The sequence below is a fragment of the Macaca nemestrina genome, chromosome 14 (assembly GCF_043159975.1).
Source record: "Macaca nemestrina isolate mMacNem1 chromosome 14, mMacNem.hap1, whole genome shotgun sequence".
Taxonomy (NCBI): domain Eukaryota; kingdom Metazoa; phylum Chordata; class Mammalia; order Primates; family Cercopithecidae; genus Macaca; species Macaca nemestrina.
Genome location: NC_092138.1, coordinates 105068395 through 105086838, shown reverse-complemented (window position 1 = coordinate 105086838; position 18444 = coordinate 105068395). Strand labels below are relative to the sequence as shown.

General features: G+C 38.3%; 2 protein-coding genes across 7 annotated transcripts in view; both read right to left on the bottom strand.

The window, feature by feature from the left end:
• Positions 1–18444, bottom strand: part of LOC105463889 (RAB GTPase activating protein 1) — a 177326-nt gene that overhangs the window by 37054 nt on the left and 121828 nt on the right. For all 6 annotated transcript variants that reach the window (XM_011711288.2, XM_011711292.2, XM_011711289.3 and 3 more), the window contains one exon: positions 4012–4125. In XM_011711288.2, coding sequence (XP_011709590.2) covers positions 4012–4125 — 114 coding nt within the window. The remainder of the gene's footprint in view (positions 1–4011; positions 4126–18444) is intronic.
• Positions 4039–18444, bottom strand: part of LOC105463888 (G protein-coupled receptor 21) — a 33848-nt gene continuing 19442 nt past the window's right edge. Inside the window, exon 2 of the transcript XR_011612850.1 lies at positions 4039–4125. The gene's annotated coding sequence lies outside the window, so the exon portion shown is untranslated. The remainder of the gene's footprint in view (positions 4126–18444) is intronic.

Genomic DNA, 18444 nt, shown 5'->3' with positions numbered 1-18444 from the left:
CTGCCAGACGAGTAGGCTTTGTGAGGGATAGGGTGATGTCCTATTCAACCTAGTCAGCACCTCATATACAGCATGCACTCACTAAACACTGTTAATGTTATTCATTTTTCTTTCTGGGAAAAGCTCTTTTGGCAAAGACACCAAAATATAATTCTTTCCACAATATCATAATAACTTTTCTGATAAGCGAGATTACTCTGAAAACATTTGTGGGTTCCTCTGGAAATCTTATTTTTATTTTTCTTGGCAGCAAATGATTACTACCCATCTCCTCTGAACATTATTTTGAATAGAATATTGACATCTAACATTCTTCATGGTTTACTCTTTGGTTTTTTAGTTCTTTTTCAGAGTTCTGTTTTTATATCTGGTATTTGTAGTTCTCATGTAAATGTGGTACAAAGGGAAATTCCTATATCTTCAAGATGTTATTCCTTGTTTGACAAATTTATTTCTTGTGAAACTCCCTTTGTTTTCCACTTATTTTTTGTGCCAAGGTTCCTCTGTGTTCCAAGAAAGCAACTTAGAATTGGGTATGTTTAGAATATATAAACTCTTAGCAAAATATGGTGCCAATACTTAATAGATGCTAGTCAAGTTAATATGCAACCAAAGTTTATCACTAGCTTTGGTGAAACTATAGCTTTTAAAAATGCATATATTATGATCATGCATTTAGAAATTTTCATAGAATTCAATGTAATCTTATTATACCATACCCATTTCATCACAGTTTATCTGATAAGAAGGCTACAGGATGAGAAACACATATACTTTTCCAGAGACAAGATGTGCAAAAAGGGCTTTAGAAATTATCAGTTTATAATACAACGAGGCACCACTTTCCTATCAAATTAATAACAATTAACAAATGTTAATACCAGTATTAACACTGTGTTAAAAATGAGTAGTAATATATGCTAAAACAAGTCTTTGGAAAACAGGCAATGTCTCTGAAGATATCCATTAGTAGTTTTATCAGCCATTAGTAGTTTTATCAGTTACAAAAGAACAGAGGCTTTAGAGTTAGTCAGAGTTGGGTTAAAATCCCACAACTGCCAATGTCTAGATATGGATCTTTTCTTTCTTTCTTTCTTTCTTTTTTTTTCTTTTTTTGAGATGGAGTCTCGCTCTGTCACCCAAGCTGGAGTGCAGTGGCATGATCTTGGCTCACTGCAACCTCCGCCTCTCAGGTTCAAGCAATTCTCCTGCCTCAGTAGCTGGGACTCCCAAGTAGCTGGGATTACAGATGCCCACCACCACACCCAGCTAATCTTTGTATTTTTAGTAGAGATGGGATTTCATCATGTTGGCTAGGCTGGTCTCGAACTCCTGACCTCAGGTGATCCACCCACCTTGGCCTCCCAAAGTCCTGGGATTGCAGGCGTAAGCCACTGCGCCTGGCCTAGATATGGATCTTGAGTGTGTAACTTACTTTATTTGTAATATGAGAATAAGCCTAGTATTAATATCACAGAGTTGATGTATTCTTCTCATTTAGTCCTCTCATTTAACATGCTCAGCACAGAGCTTCAGCAATTATGTATTAATAATAGGATGAAATTGTACTGAATTTCTATAGGTAGAAAATGGAGGGGAGCATATTTTTCAGGCTGATGGAAGATAAAGGAATCATACAGGTGTGAAATTATATGATATATTTGGAAAATGTTTGGAGTGTAAGTTTCATGTTGGTTGTAATGAAATCTGGGGGAGGAAAAGACATTTCACTAATTCATCAACACTTAATGAACACCTACTATAGACCAAGCACTGTGCCAAGTGCTACAGATGCTACCATATCTAAGAAATGATCCCTGCCCTTGAAGACATCACAGTTCAGGGGGAAGTTAGACAAGTGAATCAACGAGAGCACAGTGAGAAGTTCAATGTGGCTAATGCATACAATATTTGGAGAAGCAGCAATAAGGGCAAAGTCAGGATATAATACAAAGTATCTTCAACACTAAGCTAAGGAATCCAGGGAAATGAACTAGGACTTTTCATTTAATTCCATGGGTTATAAAGTAGCCGTTATAAAGGTTTCTGTGGAGGCCACTGAAATGATCTAATTCTGTGTTAGGCAAGGAGTAAAGAATAAACAGGCTAGAACCCAAAGGCAGAGCAGCTTTTGTAAAACTGCCAGCAATGTAAGATACTGGCCTCTACCAGGGCGGTGAAGAGACAGAATGAAGCTAAGGGAGACATCAGTTATACCTAACACAACCTAGACAAAGACAGGACTGAAAACTAACAGAAATGATTGTCTCCAGCAGGACAATGGTATGGGAGAAGAGGAGGACTATGTTTCATTTAAAAAGATACAACTTAATGTAATGTGGGTCTTGTTGGATCTTGATTCTACCCAGCCATATTAAGGATATTTGAATATGGAGTAGCTACTAATTGGTAAAGATGGATAAACTTATTTTTTAGAGATGTAGTATTAAAAAATTAGGATCATGATGTCTAAGATTTGTTTTAAAGTACTTCAGGAAAAAGGAAAAAAAGAGACAAATCAACTGTGACAATACATTGACAAATATGAATTAGCGTGGGGGATATTAACTATACTTATCAGTTAGACTAATCATTATATTAATTAATGTTTATGCTTGAAATTTTTCATAATAAACCATGTTTTAAAATGAACTCTATTTTTAAACCCATTCTGTTTGATATACTTGACAGACTTTTACATGGAGACTAATTGTCTGCTGGAAATTTAGACCTTGAGTTAATATAGATTTGAGAACATCTGTACAGTGGTGATAGCTGAAGCTCTGGGGGTGGAACAGATTACCCAGGGAGATGGTGTAGAGCTAGCGAAACTACCAACTGATCACCCAGAGGAAGGCCTCTGGTTTAGCGGCAGGTAGTGTGAGATAAAATGATGAAGTCAGTGAAGTCATGAGAGTGAGCCCATACCCAAGAGGCTGACATGTCTTATGCTCAAGAGCAGAAAGCTCTGCAAGGAAAAGCATCATCAAATAGGAATTAGAATATAGTGCGGTCAAAAGTATGTAACGAGGGACCAGAGGGAGTGGACACAGTGTTACTTTCCAAGAAATTCTGTAGTAAAGTGAGAGATGGCAGGGGTCACTGTTTAAGCAGGAAATAAAACTGAGAAGGGGCTAAAAAAGGATGATCAGAGAGGAAGATTACCACAGAAATCATAGCTTTATGTATCCTATGTAAAAGTTAAAATTAAATCTAAAAAATATTTCTCTAAACTCAACTGTCCTTATAGTTTAAATCATCTAACTTTTCACTGGTGAGCCTATCCTTTATTGCTAGCCTGTCCTAAAACCCGTTGTCATATAGCATTAGGGACATGTCTCATGCTTTATCTGTACTTACTACATAGGAGATGCTAAATAAGTACTTGATTACTTTTGGGAGGAAAAGACTAAAGACGAATTCTGAGGACAGACGAAGATCGAAAAACTCCGTTCCTACCTCCTCCTTTTATAACCCAATCGCTCTAATGTGCCAAAATCTATTTGAAAATGGAATACTGAAATTGAACAGGTTATCACTTCCTTTAGTGTTTGGGTACAGACCTTTTGAGAGAAATCAGAATCTCCCATCATTTACTATGCTGCAGTGCTGTAAGTCCACCTGGATAGGCAATGACACTTCCCACTGTGAGATGGTACCATAGGTACCAAGTTCATCACTTATAAAGTGAATACTGAAAAGGAGTCTGCAATGTCACAGGGTTCAGAGGTTCTTAACATAAAAACAAATTTTGAAAGTCTAAATGTACAACTGTCATCTAAAAATCTTGATTAGATAGGGAAAGGAAACCCTACCGTTTTATTTCTAATTATTTTCTACTCTTTAATGAGTCTAAAATTCTGTTCTCACCTTTGACTTTGCAATGTCTTCTTTTTTGAATTCTTGAACATCAAATACAAATTATACTTTGTAGTTGTTTCTTATATAATTTCAAAGCAGAACCACCACTCAAAATTGAGTCTTTTTTTTTTTTCTTTTGACTTGAAATACCTTGCATATTTTATATAAGGAATCTTGTCCATCTCCTCCTGTGTCCTTAAAGTAGTCATGGGCTGGGAACGTTCGGTTAATATCCCGGGTGATAGCACTGTCCTGGGGAGACTCCTGTGGAAACATAAGGAAAGAGAGGTTTTAGTTAGGTTAGTTATGTAAATATTCAGGTTTACGCAAGGTCTTCTCATTTACACACTTTAAATGTTGCGGGGACATACATACATATATGCATGCCCATAGTTACTGCCTCTTCAGGCACCAACCACTCAAGCAAAAGCAAATGTAAAAGGGAAAAAAAGATGGAAGAAAAGCAACCCATTTCATCTATACACTTCCATATTATACTCCATTCTTACTGCAAAGAACTGCAGCTGCTGCCCCTTCTATTGTAAGATGGAAAATATGCTATTAAGAATGGATTTCTCATAGGAAAATACTCAAACTAATCGCAAAAGGAGGAGGTAAAGTGCTCCCAGTAGAAAAACTGCTGCTTTAATTGATGCTTTGGAATGAAGCCCATATGCCAGTTTTCAAATGGAAAAGAGTAGTTACTTAATTGGGGTTTGTCCTAGAGGCAAATGGCATAAGAATGCACAAAGCAATCTACTCAGAATGAACCAGACCACCAAATGCCAAGGGATTCAAGCAGGCTATGGGAAAATATCCTTTGCTTTTTCCAACGGACAAAAACTGTTTCCTCTTCTATAATGAGTTAACTAAAACTGAACAAATGTCAATAATGTCAACAAACCTTTGTAAAATACACCAAGTACCCAGTTATTTCCAATATTCTCCCCTTGTTAAATTTCATTTGCTGACACAGTAAAGAACTGGAATACAGAAACATGACCTTCTATTTTTAACAATGCAGTGTCTTCATAGCTAAGACAATAGAGTTGATTCTCCTTGGTAAGAATACATCATCATCAGTATACTACCAAAGAACATGATACCTCTGTTTTAAGATGAAAAATGCAAGTGCTGTTCTTCTCTTGTCCAATAATTTCTCTAGCCTTTTGGGTAATTATGTTCCCAAGGCCATGAATATTTTATGGTTGTGGGATCTGAACTAACTTTAAAGCCTATGCTCTTTCTTAAACAGTAAACTATTTATACCTTCAAGGAAGTCGCCAAATTGCTTTTCAAAGAGTTTGAGTGGCATATGTTACTTCTAGTTATTAACATAGTCTTAACAGTTAATGGCAGCTCAGGACTGTGGTGCTCTTCAACAAAAGGAAAAAATCCAAGGGCTATCTATGACTACAGCAACTAATTACATGGTGGTAGCTTCCAGAATGAAATAGAGCTCGGCGTTGGAGGTACCTCCAAAAGTTGAGAAAGTGGGGGAGAGAGGGAGAGCAAGCAAGAGTGACCGACAGAGTGAGTGAGCACACGCACAGATTTTGGGGAAGGCAAGGTAGCTAGAACTGTAGGGTAGAGTGCTAGTGAGGAATAAGCTGAATAGAGAACTGAAGAGTTAGAAGAGGGGTCCCTATGAGACATGAATCATAAAAAAATGACAAACTGGATACTTCATCAAAATTTTAAAATCTTACTATTCAAAAAACTGTTTAAAATATGAAAAGTTAAGTCATAGGCCAGGACACAATACCTACAAAACATATTTGATAATAAAGTTGGAGACCTGTAATCCCAGCACTTTGGGAGGCCGAGATGGGCGGATCACGAGGTCAGGAGATCGAGACCATCCTGGCTAACACGGTGAAACCCTGTCTCTACTAAAAAATACAAAAAACTAGCCGGGCGAGGTGGCAGACACCTGTAGTCCCAGCTACTCGGGAGGCTGAGGCAGGAGAATGGCATAAACCCGGGAGGCGAAGCTTGCAGTGAGCTGAGATCCGGCCACTGCACTCCAGCCTGGGCGACAGAGCGAGGCTTCGTCTCAAAAAATAAATAAATAAATAAAGTTGGAGTTGTATCCAGAATATATAACTCTCTAATGAGAAAGACAATTTTTTAAAAAGTGGGAGGGTGTAAATGATTCAGGCGTTTCATTAAGGAAGATCTAACACATGGCAAATAAGCACTTGAAAAGATGTCAACATTACGAGTCCTCAGGGCAGTGCAAATTAAAACCACAATGAGTCTCCACTACATATCTACAAAATGCTAAAATTAAGAAGTGTTGGCAAAGGATAAGAAACAACTGGAACTCCTATACAATGCAAAATGGTACAAACACTTTGGAAACAGTTTGGCAGTTTCTTACAACAGTAAACACAAAATTACCATACAACCCAATGATTCCATTCCTAGGTATTTACCAAAGAGAACTGAAAATATAAATGCATGAAAAGACAAACTCAATGTTTACAGCAGCTTTATTTCTAACAGCCAAAACTGGAAACAATCCAAAGAGAGATGAATTTAGGAATTCTATAAAACAACAGAAGCTCTAAAAAATGCTAAGAATGATAGACTGTGGTTTAAGACAACTATGCAGGTTAGAAAATTAAATTGAGAATGGAGAGGAATATGGAAACCTTCAAAATATTTTACATCAGTTACATCAATCATATCATACTGATGATGGAGATGACAACCTGAAAAAGGATACAGTTATTAGAGGTATGAGATTTGGGCTGGGCATGGTGGCTCTCGCCTGTAATCCGAGCAACTTTCAGAGGCTGAGACAGGTGGATCACTTGAGGCCAGCAGTTTGAGACCGGTCTGGCAACATGGTGAAACCCCGTCTCTACTACAAATACCAAAATTAGCCAGGCATGGTGGCAGGCGCCTGTAATCCCAGCTACTTGGAAGGCTGAGACACGAGAATCGCTTAAGCCCGTGAGGCAGAGGTTGTAGTGAGCCAACATCATGGCACTGCACTCTAGCCTGCGCAACACAGTGAGACCTGTCTCAATTTAAAAAAAAAAAAGAGAGAGGAGATGAGATTTGGAAATTCAACTGTACACAGGATGTAAAAAATAACAAAAAAACTGAAAATACTCTCTATAACTGGGTTCTTGTCAATCTGCCATCCCATATCCATTAATCATGGAATTATAAGAGAATGAAAGGGCAAAATGTCCTTAAGAGAAGGTCAATTTGAAAATTCACACTCAATTTTTGATGCCTTCAAGAATGATAATAAATTGAGGAGTTCCATGTGAATCATTTGCTTAAAATATTTGGCCTTAGGAAATATGCTGAAGAACTTGGAATAAATTCATTTGACTTGCTGGAGGCCACATCATGCAAAAATGATGCAGAAATTCTAATAATGATAAATTTAGTAAGTTCCTATCAGAATGATATTAAATTTGAAAAGGTTCGAAAATAAAACACAGCAACATTATGGATGATCCCCTAGAGGAAAAAAGCAAAGAGCTTTTGCAAAATAGTCAAAGCAAGTGCTTATAAAATTAAGCTTTATACAACAATATATATTCCTTTTCTTTGTTGTTTTGCTCTTGTTGCCCAGGCTGGAGTGCAATGGAGCAATCCTGGCTCACCATAACCTCCACCTCCCCAGTTCAAGTGATTCTCCTGCCTCAGCCTCCCAAGTAGCCGGGATTACAGGCATGTGCTACCATGCCCGGCTAATTTTTGTATTTTTAGTAGAGATGGGTTTTCTCCTGGTCAGGCTGGTCTTGAACTCCTGACCTCAGGTGATGCGCCTGCCTCGGCCTCCCAAAGTGTTGGGATTACAGGTGTGAGCCACAAAACCCAGCTGTATTCATTTCTAAGGAGTTAAACATAAATGTAACTGATGTAGAGAGCCCACCAATTCAACACATACAACACTATTCATGGCCAAACTGATCGAGTCAACCAAATACATCCTCTCAAGGAGGCTGTAGTTAGCAAAATGGCTTAACAGACAAGTTCTTATAAATGTACTTTTATAAATGTACTTACGGCAACAGTGCACAGATGGTGACTTTAAAAGAACACGGAATGAATGGCAAAAATATTGTCAGTTGTTATGTTCTGAAAATTACTGCTGTTATAACAGAGGTAGGTTTTTTTTTTTGATCAACTGGTTTTGTGTTTTGGCTAATTCATTTATCCCAAGAAAAACACCTTTAATCTTCAGAAGAAAACAAAAATGCAATAGGATTATGCAGTACGGACATCTTGCAACTTTTTCTATAAAGGGTCAGGTAAAAATTTTTGGCTTTGCAAGCCATTCAGTGCTGCAGTTTTTCAACTGTTCCCTTGTAGAGCACCCATAGACAACACGTAAATAAACAAGCACTGCTGTGTCCTAACAAAACTTTATTTACAAAAGCAAGAGCAGGCCAGGCACAGTAGCTTATGCCTGTAATCCTAGCACTTTGGGAGGCCGAGGCGAGTAAACCACTTGAGCCCAGCAGATCGAGACCAGCCTGGGCAACACGGTGAAATCTCATCTCTACAAAAATACAAAAATTAGCTGGGCGTAGTGGCACACACTTGTCTTAGCTATTCGGGAGGCTGAAGCAGGAGGATCCCTTGAGCCCAGGAGGTGGAGGTTGCAGTGAGCCAACACTGTGTCACTGTGCTCCAGCCTGGGCCATAAGAGAGAAAACCTGTCTTAAACAACAACAACAACAAAAACGAATAAACAAAAGTGAGAGGCAAACTGAACTTGGCCCTGAGGTGGTAGTCTGTTAACCCTTGTTATAAGTATACTACAACACATAATTTGTTATGGTCAGCATGACCAGAGAGAAGATTTTCGTTATGATTTTAAATATACTAACATGTTATTAATTTTATACATGCTTTGCCCTCAAAAACTCTGTCACAACCTGCTACAGCTTGAAATGTCTATCTCTTTGAACACTTTCATACTTTTTCATGTAATAACAAATGTTAAAAATGTTTGCTGCATTTTGCAAAAGTCAGTATATTCCTGTATATGCAGCGAGTAAACGTTTAAATAAAACCTTGCAATTGTAGTGGTATATAGTCCCTGATATTTCAAGCAGCAAAATAAACAGTATATACAGCTCATAAATTATAAACACATAAAATGACACCCATGAGACTGGCTAAAATAAAAATACCAAATGTTGGTGAGGATATGAAATTACTGGAACTCTCAATGGTTGCTAATGGGTGTGTAAATGATATAACCATTTTGGTAAAGAACATAGCAGTTTCCCATAAAGTTAAATATATATCTAACTACCATGACCCAGCAATTCCATTCCTAATAGCCTCATGTGTAATAGCCCAACTAGAAACCTCAAATGTCCATCTATAGAAAAAGTGATAAATTATGATATATCCATTTAATGGACTACCCAGCAATATAAATGAACCTCTAATACATGAAACAACACAAATAAATCTCAAAAACATTATGTTGAGCAAAAGCCCATGGTGACAGAAATCGAAATGGTTACCTGGGAGTGGGTGGGAAATCAAAAGAAAAGGGGCATAAGGGAACTTTCTGAGATGATAGAAAAGTTTACATTTTCTTTGATTGGTGTTTATACAAATATAAAAAATTGTCAAAATTCATCAAAATGAACATGTAAGGTGTATGTTTATTGTATATAAATTATAGTACACTCACAAAAACTGTAATCTCACATTCCCCACCTCCCTCCACCAACGTTTCTCAACACTTCTCTATTCTTGTGAATGGCAGCAGGTTTTACCACCTTGTTTCTGATTCTAGCTACCATGAATGATCACTGATCTTGAGATCTCTCTGCAGAGTCTGGATTCTGTCTCTCTCTTTCCACTTCTAGTGCATCACCCAAAGGCAGACCCATGCTTCATCTTACCAAGACTAATATAACAGCCTAAATGATTGTCTTAGTCGCTTCGGGCTACTCTAACAAAATACTAAAAACTGGGTGGCTTATAAACAACAGGAATTGTTTTTATAGTTCGGGAGGCTGGAAATTCCAAGATCAAGATGCTGGAAAATGCAGTGTTTGGTGAAGGCTCGCTGTACGGCTCATAGGTGGCATGTGCTCACTGTGTTCTCATATGGGGCAGGGCAGCTCTCTAGGCCTCTTCTTTCTAAGGGCACAAATCCCATGCATAAGGACTTTGCCCCCATGACCTAAACACTTCCCAAAGGCCCCATCTCCTAACGGCATCACATTAGTGATTACGCTTTTTTGTTTTTGTTTTTTTAATTTTTATTTATTTATTTATTTTGAGACAGAGTCTCGCTCTGTCGCCCAGACTGGAGTGCAGTGGCACGATCTCGCCTCACTGCAAGCTCTGCCTCCCGGGTTCACGCCATTCTCCTGCCTCAGCCTCCCAAGCAGCTGGGACTACAGGTGCCCACCACCACACCCGCCTAATTTTTTGTATTTTTTTAGTAGAGACGAGGTTTCACCATGTTAGCCAGGATAGTCTCCATCTCCTGACCTCGCGATCCACCCACCTCAGCCTCCCAAAGTGCTGGGATTACAGGCGTGAGCCACCACGCCCAGCCATGATTAGGTTTTGACATATGAATTTTGGGGGGACATAAACATTCAGACCATAACACTGATCTTCCTTTATCTCTTTACTTCTACCAGCACAACCATGTCCGATTAATTTTCCTGAAATGCATGGACCAATCAGATCATTTGCTGGTCATAAACTTTTATGAGTCATTATTACTATGCACACTGGAGGAGGAAGTCCATGCCTCCTTCTCCATAATGACCACTTCACAAGTAGAGTGAACACCAATCTGATTTCAGAATACCACTTGAACCATGTAGTAAGTAGGGTCACTGCTGCAAAAGGCACCCAGGACATTCTGCTCTCTCTCTCAAACGCATGCTGGAAAATCCTGAGGATCTGGGGCATGCTGGGGGAAGACTGGAGCATTAGGAAGAGAAAAGCCTTTAAACCCAGACACATATTCAAGTCCAATGTGCTGCTGGTGGCTGCCAGTTAACAAATTAAACCTTGTTTTCCACTTGTCACTCTTCCTTATGTTTCTATTTCTTTGAAAACTTAAAGAGAAAAAGGGGTGACTGGCATGGCAGAATTTGGGCATTGCTGGAAGGAGGTCTATTTAAAACCATACTCTAAAATATCAGCACCTCTTAAATGTATTCACTAAGCAAATACTGAGAATTAACGCCTCATGCTAAAATCCAAATCTCTTCCCCAAACATAAGCATTATAATGATATACCTTAGTGCATTTTAAAGGGAAAATCTAACTTTTGGCTTTCTTAGTATAATAAAACTTTTTTGTTTTCTTAATTTAATAAAATTGTTTTGCTTTTCTGTAATAATAATACTGGAAGGAAAAAGAAGAATTTTACCATTCAGATATAACCATGGGTAATATTTGGCTGGCATATGCCAAACTTTTTAGGTTATAACCATTTATTTTTATAAAATGATTTTAGAAAATATGTTTTTGCTAACTACAAAATATTGTATCTTTTCATATTATTTGGCCATTATCCTACCTTAGTATTTTTAATGCACAGTAACCTGTCACATGGTCGTATCATAATTTACTCTGCCAAAATCTCCGCTTTGGGATATGCAGCTATTCTACCCCTTTTGCTATAAACAAGGCTGTAAAGTAGAGCAGTGATTCTTAAGGGAGAAAAGACAGTTTCCACAAACACTCCATTTCCCTGAAGATACAGCATAATCCTTGTTTTTGGATTTTGAGTGGTCCTGCTAATTTGCCCTTCAGAAAAGTTGTAACAATTTACAAACCACATTGATACCACTCTTACAGCAATTACTCTGTTCTTGAATAGTCATTTGTATACTTGTCCTACGCTCCTTCTAGTCTGTAAGAATTGAATCTAAAGTTGCAAAAAATTGCACATAAAGTTTATTGACTCTATCCTATTCTAACTGCAATACATGATTTGCTGTCAACATTTAAAAAGGTATTACCATACATACATTTGCTTGCTCTGTCAGTTGAGAGGGCCTAGAAGCAATAACATCCAGTAGCAAGGAGCACACCTAGCATCTATATTTTGGTATCTAGTATCATTTACTAACAAAAGGAACGAACCCTCCTTGGAGAAATGGCTGCTTCTAGGACTAGGGCAGATAGCCTGGAACATATTGTATTGGCAAAAAACAGGAAATTGTCTCCCTTCACCCCCACCACAAAGAAAACAAACCTACATCGATAGGGGTATGCCAAAGGGACACGGGAGCCAAGTGAAAGAGTTCCCAATCAATGGTCAAAGCTGGAGCAATTTTAGCAACAAAATAAACTGGGTTATATAAGTATAAAAGAAATGGCCAGGCATGGTGGCTTACGCCTATAATCTCAGCACCCTGGGAGGCCGAGGTGGTCAGATCACCTGAGGTCAGGAGTTCAAGACCAGCCTGGCTAAAATGGCGAAACCCCATCTCTACTAAAAATACAAAAATTAGCTGGGCGTGATGGTGGGTGCCTGTAATCCCAGCTACTCAGGAGGCTAAGGCAGGAGAATCGCTTGAACCCAGGAGGCGCAAGTTGCAGTGAGCCAAGATCGTGCCATTGCACTCCAGCCTGGGCGACAAGAGAGAAACTCCATCTCACAAAAAAAAAAAAAAAAAAAAAAAAAAAAAAGGAGAGGAAGAAATATCTGGCTGGGCATGGTGGCTCACATTGTAATCCCAGCACTTTAGGAGGCCAAGACAGGAGGACTGCTTGAACCAAGGAGTTCAAGACCAGCCTGGGCAGCATGGTGAAATGCCGTCTCTACAGAAAAATAAAATAAAATAAAATAATTTTAAAAAATTAAAAAAATAAAATTAAAAAAAAAACCTCAACAAAACAAGCAAACAAAAAACACACAAAAAATTAACCAGGCATGGCGGCACATGTAGTCCCACCTACTCAGGAGGCTGAGGTGGGAGGACTGCTTGAGCCTGGGAGGTCAAAGCTGCAGTGAGCTGTGATCGTGCCATTGCATTTCAGCCTCTGTGACAGAACAAGACCCTGTCTCCAGTCAATCAATAAAAGAAATATCCAGGAGTCCATACTTACATAAATAAATGATTGAACAAATAAATGGGGGAGAAGAGACAAATCCTCCACGCAGAAGAATCCCAAATAATTTATGTAGATACCTCACCTTCGAGGAAGGAGAGCAAAACTCCCCACTCCTTAAGTGTGGGCTGTGCACAGTGACTTCCTTCAGAATAGTACAGTACAGTATAACACAGTGGGAAAAAGAAACCTTATGGTGGAGAAAACTGACAAAGATGACTTTGGCCAGATGATTGAGGTCAAAAGCAATGATGTCACACTGACAGCATGTACCCTTGATGTCATAAAAATGGCGCTTTACCTCTGTATTATTCCTTCAGAATAGTATAGTACAGTGTAACGCAGTGGGAAAAAGAAACCTTATGGTGGAGAAAACTGACAAAGATGACTTTGGCCAGATGATTGAAGTCAAAAGCAGTGATGTCACACTGACAGCATGTACCCTTGATGTCACAAAAATGGTGCTTTACCTCTGTATTATTCCTCCTCAAAATTCATGACTTCATGTCAGACAAATTTCACTTGAGGGATATTCTACAAAATACTTGAACAGTATTTCTTAAAACTGTCAAAGTCATTAAAAACAAGGCAAGCCTCAGAAACTGTTACAGTCAACGGGAACCTAAGGAAATATGAGACTAAATGTAATGCACTATCCTGGATGGAATCCTGGAGCAGAAAAAGGATATTAGATAAAAACTAAAGAAATGTAAATGAAGTTTGGGATTTGGTTAATAATATCTTGATATTGTGTTATTAATTATAATAAATGTACCATAAATACAAGGTGATAATAATAGAGTTAATAACAGAGTATACGGGAATTCTTTGTACTATTTTTACAGTATTTCTGTAAATCTAAAACTGTTCTTAAAAATAAAGTTTATTAAAAGCAAAAAGATATTACCTCCTTATTCTACAATATGGAAATTCAGACTTAAGAGAAATTAAGCCACCCAACTTCACACACCAGAACTTATTAAAGCCCTCAATAAAATGCTGGACTAAATTTGTGCAATAAAATTGGTGTAATGAACATTGTGGATATATGCTCAATAGTAATCAGAGGTAGGCTCTGTTTTTGTAATTTATTTGCAGGTGATTTCTTTCTTGTCCCCAGTTATGATGATCTTTGAGTGTGTACAATAATACAGTGGTGAAGCTCTATTACTTTCTTAAATTTAAAGGCTCTCCTAAAATAGATTATGCAGATAAAAAATCTAAGGAAATAGTAACATTTGTGCTGTTTTCTTCTCCCTATCTTGGTTTTAAAAGTCTCCCACTAGTTAAAACCACAATGGTACCACATTCTGTAATCTTTCTGGATGACTATTTTTATACCTTACTGTGAGAATTGGCTCACTGTGTAATTTCTCAGGATCAACAAGGTACTGGGAACTGTAGGAAACCCTTTAAATACACACCCTTTTGTAAACTCAAGTTGAAAAATAGAAAGCTAAGAATGGCAGGAAGAAAAAGAAAGTACCCAAACAAAGAAAACGCAGTGGAAGGCTGCCATGAGAAATAACCAGCATAGGGAAAATTATTATTTCCAAAGTAGCTTGTTGCCCAAAGAAAAAGTCAGTTCTTCTTAAGACTAACCCAGAATGTGACAGATGCTTTATTAAATGCCATCATGTAATATTTAAGAAAACAGAATAAAACAAAAACAACGCCAAAACCCACTCCAATACATTATATACCATGTCCTATCTTTACAATATACTTCACAAGAATAAAGTAACAATTTTTGGTTACATTTTCTTTTTAAAAAGTCAGCTACTGCTTATCAGAAGTCATTTTAAAGACTAAGTTTTTAAAATCCTCTAAACAGATGGGATAAAAATTCAAAAGAAGGAAAATGAAATTGAAAGTGTGGTATGCTTAATATAAAATAAATGAGGACCAAAAATCTCTCAGAGGTAAAATAATTCTCTCCTAATTACATAGCACTCATGTCATTTGTCATTTCATTTCATATGTTTGGAAGTAGAACTGAGCAAAATAAAGAATGAGAATAAGACTGTTAAGCCTATGAAAACAGATGTCTTATGTTTGGGTAAAACCAAGATGGTCCTACAAAAGTCTGCAAAATCTGGAAATTTTATTTCAATTGGTCATGTCACATCTCAAGCACTTCCAATTTGATAGAGCCAAGAAAAGTGACAAAGAAAAACAGTAACATTATTTTGTCTCTTAATTGCTTTGTCTTTTAAAATTAAGTACTGAACCCATCTAAGGAATGCCTCACAAGAATTATGACAAAACAAAAACAAGGTGTGTATAGTATTCTTAGCCTAAGATTTAATAAACAGACTTGCGGGTTTCTATAAATTACCTGACTTTGTATGCAAAGTTTTTTGTTTCGTTTTCCTTTGTTTTTGAGACAGAGTTGCACTCTGTTGCCCAGGCTGGAGTGCAGAGGCCCTGATGTTGGCTCACTGCAACCTCCACCTCCCAAGTTCAAGAGATTTTCCTGCCTCAGACTCCCAAGTAGCTGGGATTACAGGTGCACACCATCATGCCCAGCTAATTTTTTTATTGGTAGAGATGGGGTTTCGCTATGTTGGCCAGGCTGTTCTCGAACTCCCAGCCTCAAGCATCTGCTCACCTCAGCCTCCCAAAGTGCTGGGATTACAGGCGTGGGCCACCGCGCCTGGCCTGTATGCAAAGTTTTGTGAGCATTTTTCTCAGAGGAGTGCTCAGGGTTTTAAACATGTTCACTAGAACGTTAAGCTTCATGAAGAGAGAGATTTCTGTTTTGTTCACATATATCTCTAAGCCCAGAGAAGAGTATCTGACACACAGTAAGCAACTGATAAAAACTTATTGAATAAATTAATTCTCAAAAGGATATAAGACACATAGTAAGGGTCAGAGCCACTTATCTAAAAGATCTAAAAGAAATTTTCTATTGCCAGATGTACTTTCACAGACCTAAAAATAATTATTTAAGTAACAACATGTAGGTCTATCTTAACAACCTTTTGAGGTGGGTTCTATTATCTCCCCCACTTGACAGATGAGGAAAAAAGTTAAATCACTTGGCTAGAAAGTGGGAAGCTAGCTCTGGAACCCAACTGGTCTGGTTTCCTAGATCACCTTCCTAACCCAAATGAACGTATTGTAAAAGTGAAAATATTCTGTTATCAGTATTGTGTTGGAGTTATAATTTCTAATATATTTTAAAAAATGCTTTTCTTGTGGCCAGGCACGGTGGCTCACACCTGTTATCCCAGCACTTTGGAAGGCCAAGACGGGCAGATCACCAGGTCAGGAGATTGAGACCATCCTGGCTAACATGGTGAAACCCCGTCTCTACTAATAATACAAAAAAAAAATTAGCTGGGCGTGGTGGCAGGTGCCTGTAGTCCCAGCTACTCGGGAGGCTGAGGCAGGAGAATGGCAAGAACCCGGGAGGCGGAGCTTGCAGTGAGCTGAGATTGGGCCACTGCATTCCATCCTGGGCAACAGAGTAAGACTCTGTCTCAAAAAAAGATAATAATAAAATAAAATGCTTTTCTCTTCCAGACTCTTATAACTAAAATTGGTATGACATAGACTTTGAAAATGAAGTTTTCTTTTTACTAATTTGAACATGCTTCCTTGTATGAAGGCCGCTCAGTGTTTATGAAAAACAGAAAGAACTAAGGCCCCTGTAATATGTAGCCAGAGAAATATATGACATTCTTAAACATAAAACCAAAGTGAGGCCAGGCACGGTGGCTCATGTCTGTAATATCAGCACTTTGGAAGGCCAAGGAGGGAAGATCACCCGAGGTTGGGAGTTTGAGACCAGCCTGATCAACATGGAGAAACCCCATCTCTACTAAAAATACAAAATTAGCTGGGCGTGGTGGCACATGCCTGTAATCCCAGCAACTCGGGAGGCTGAGGCAGGAGAAACACTTAAATCTGGGAGGCAGAGGTTGCAGTGGGCCAAGATTGCGCCATTGAACTCCAGCCTGGGCAGTAAAAGCGAAACTCCATGTCAAAAAAAAAAAAGGTGAATAAAATCTCAACATGTGGCTCCACTGTAACTTATTCAAAGAAAAGGCACAGTCGCTAAATCCTAGGGGGCATGTATCTTAACCATTTGAGATCTTAAAAAAAAAAAAAAAATGAGGCCGGGCGCAGTGGCTCAAGCCTGTAATCCCAGCACTTTGGGAGGCCGAGACGGGTGGATCACGAGGTCAGGAGATCGAGACCATCCTGGCTAACATGGTGAAACCCCGTCTCTACTAAAAAATACAAAAAACTAGCCGGGCGAGGTGGTGGGCGCCTGTAGTCCCAGCTACTCGGGAGGCTGAGGCCGGAGAATGGCATGAACCCGGGAGGCGGAGCTTGCAGTGAGCTGAGATCCGGCCACTGCACTCCAGCCTGGGCGACAGAGCGAGACTCCATCTCAAAAAAAAAAAAAAAAAAAAAAAAAAAAAAAAAAATTAGTATTCTTTTAAATGTTCTGAGTTTTATTCTTTAAGGCTGACCACTGGATAGATATATTTTTAGATCACAATATCTTGGCCTTTCACAGAACTACCTTCACTAAGTTGTGGTATCAGCATGTTGTAAGACTCTGTCAAAAAAAGAAAACAACCAACAAAAAAAAGACCCTGCTATTGAAACTTTGTATTTCATGGTGGTGAGGACATCTAGTTTACTCAGTGTCCCCATCAAAAAACGGTTTCTCCTAAAAAATTATGCATATTTTTCCCCATGGAAATGATCCAATATTCATTTTTGCTTTGGCCTCCAGGAAGCTCAGAAACAAATCTGCAGCTCAATCTTACATAATAAACGACTTCACAGCCTGTACATCAGTAATAGGAGTTATAGTATATTTGTATCAAACAAATTAAAGCCTCTCAAAGTCAATTATACAGTCAAATCAGTAAGAATTTTAGAAATAGGTATCGATTGGTGGGCTCACTTAACACTGACAATACAAAAACATCTTCATCCTAATGTAGCTCTGAAGAATGCAATTATATAGAAGAAATTTTTACTTGTCCCTACATGTCTAGCAACATTGCCCTTTAAGTCAGTATTTTCAACTAGGTACCATGGGACCTCTCTGTCCTGTGGTGCTATTCTTCCACAGCAAACAAAAAGCAGGGATTTTAGTGGAAGTTGGATTTGTGTGTAGATATTGCTTTGAATATCTGGTGATTTGCTCTTGAAGGCAAAAACCATACTTACAGTACAACTGCCACTGATTAACAATTAGTAACAATTCAAAACCAAAAAGAAATAGCAAACTGATCTCTATACATTTAAATATATGACATATTGTTTAAGTATTCAGTAATTAATGCTTTAAAATTTCTACTCCAAAGCTCCAACACATCACACAGAGCAGACTGGAATTAGATACCCATGAACATGGAGGTAACTAAAGGCATTTCAGAATCTGGTCACAATCGTGTGGAGACTGGAGTTGGACTTTTGACAAAGAATGTAGACGATGGACTTTAGGTGCTCTACTTAGATCACAATGCG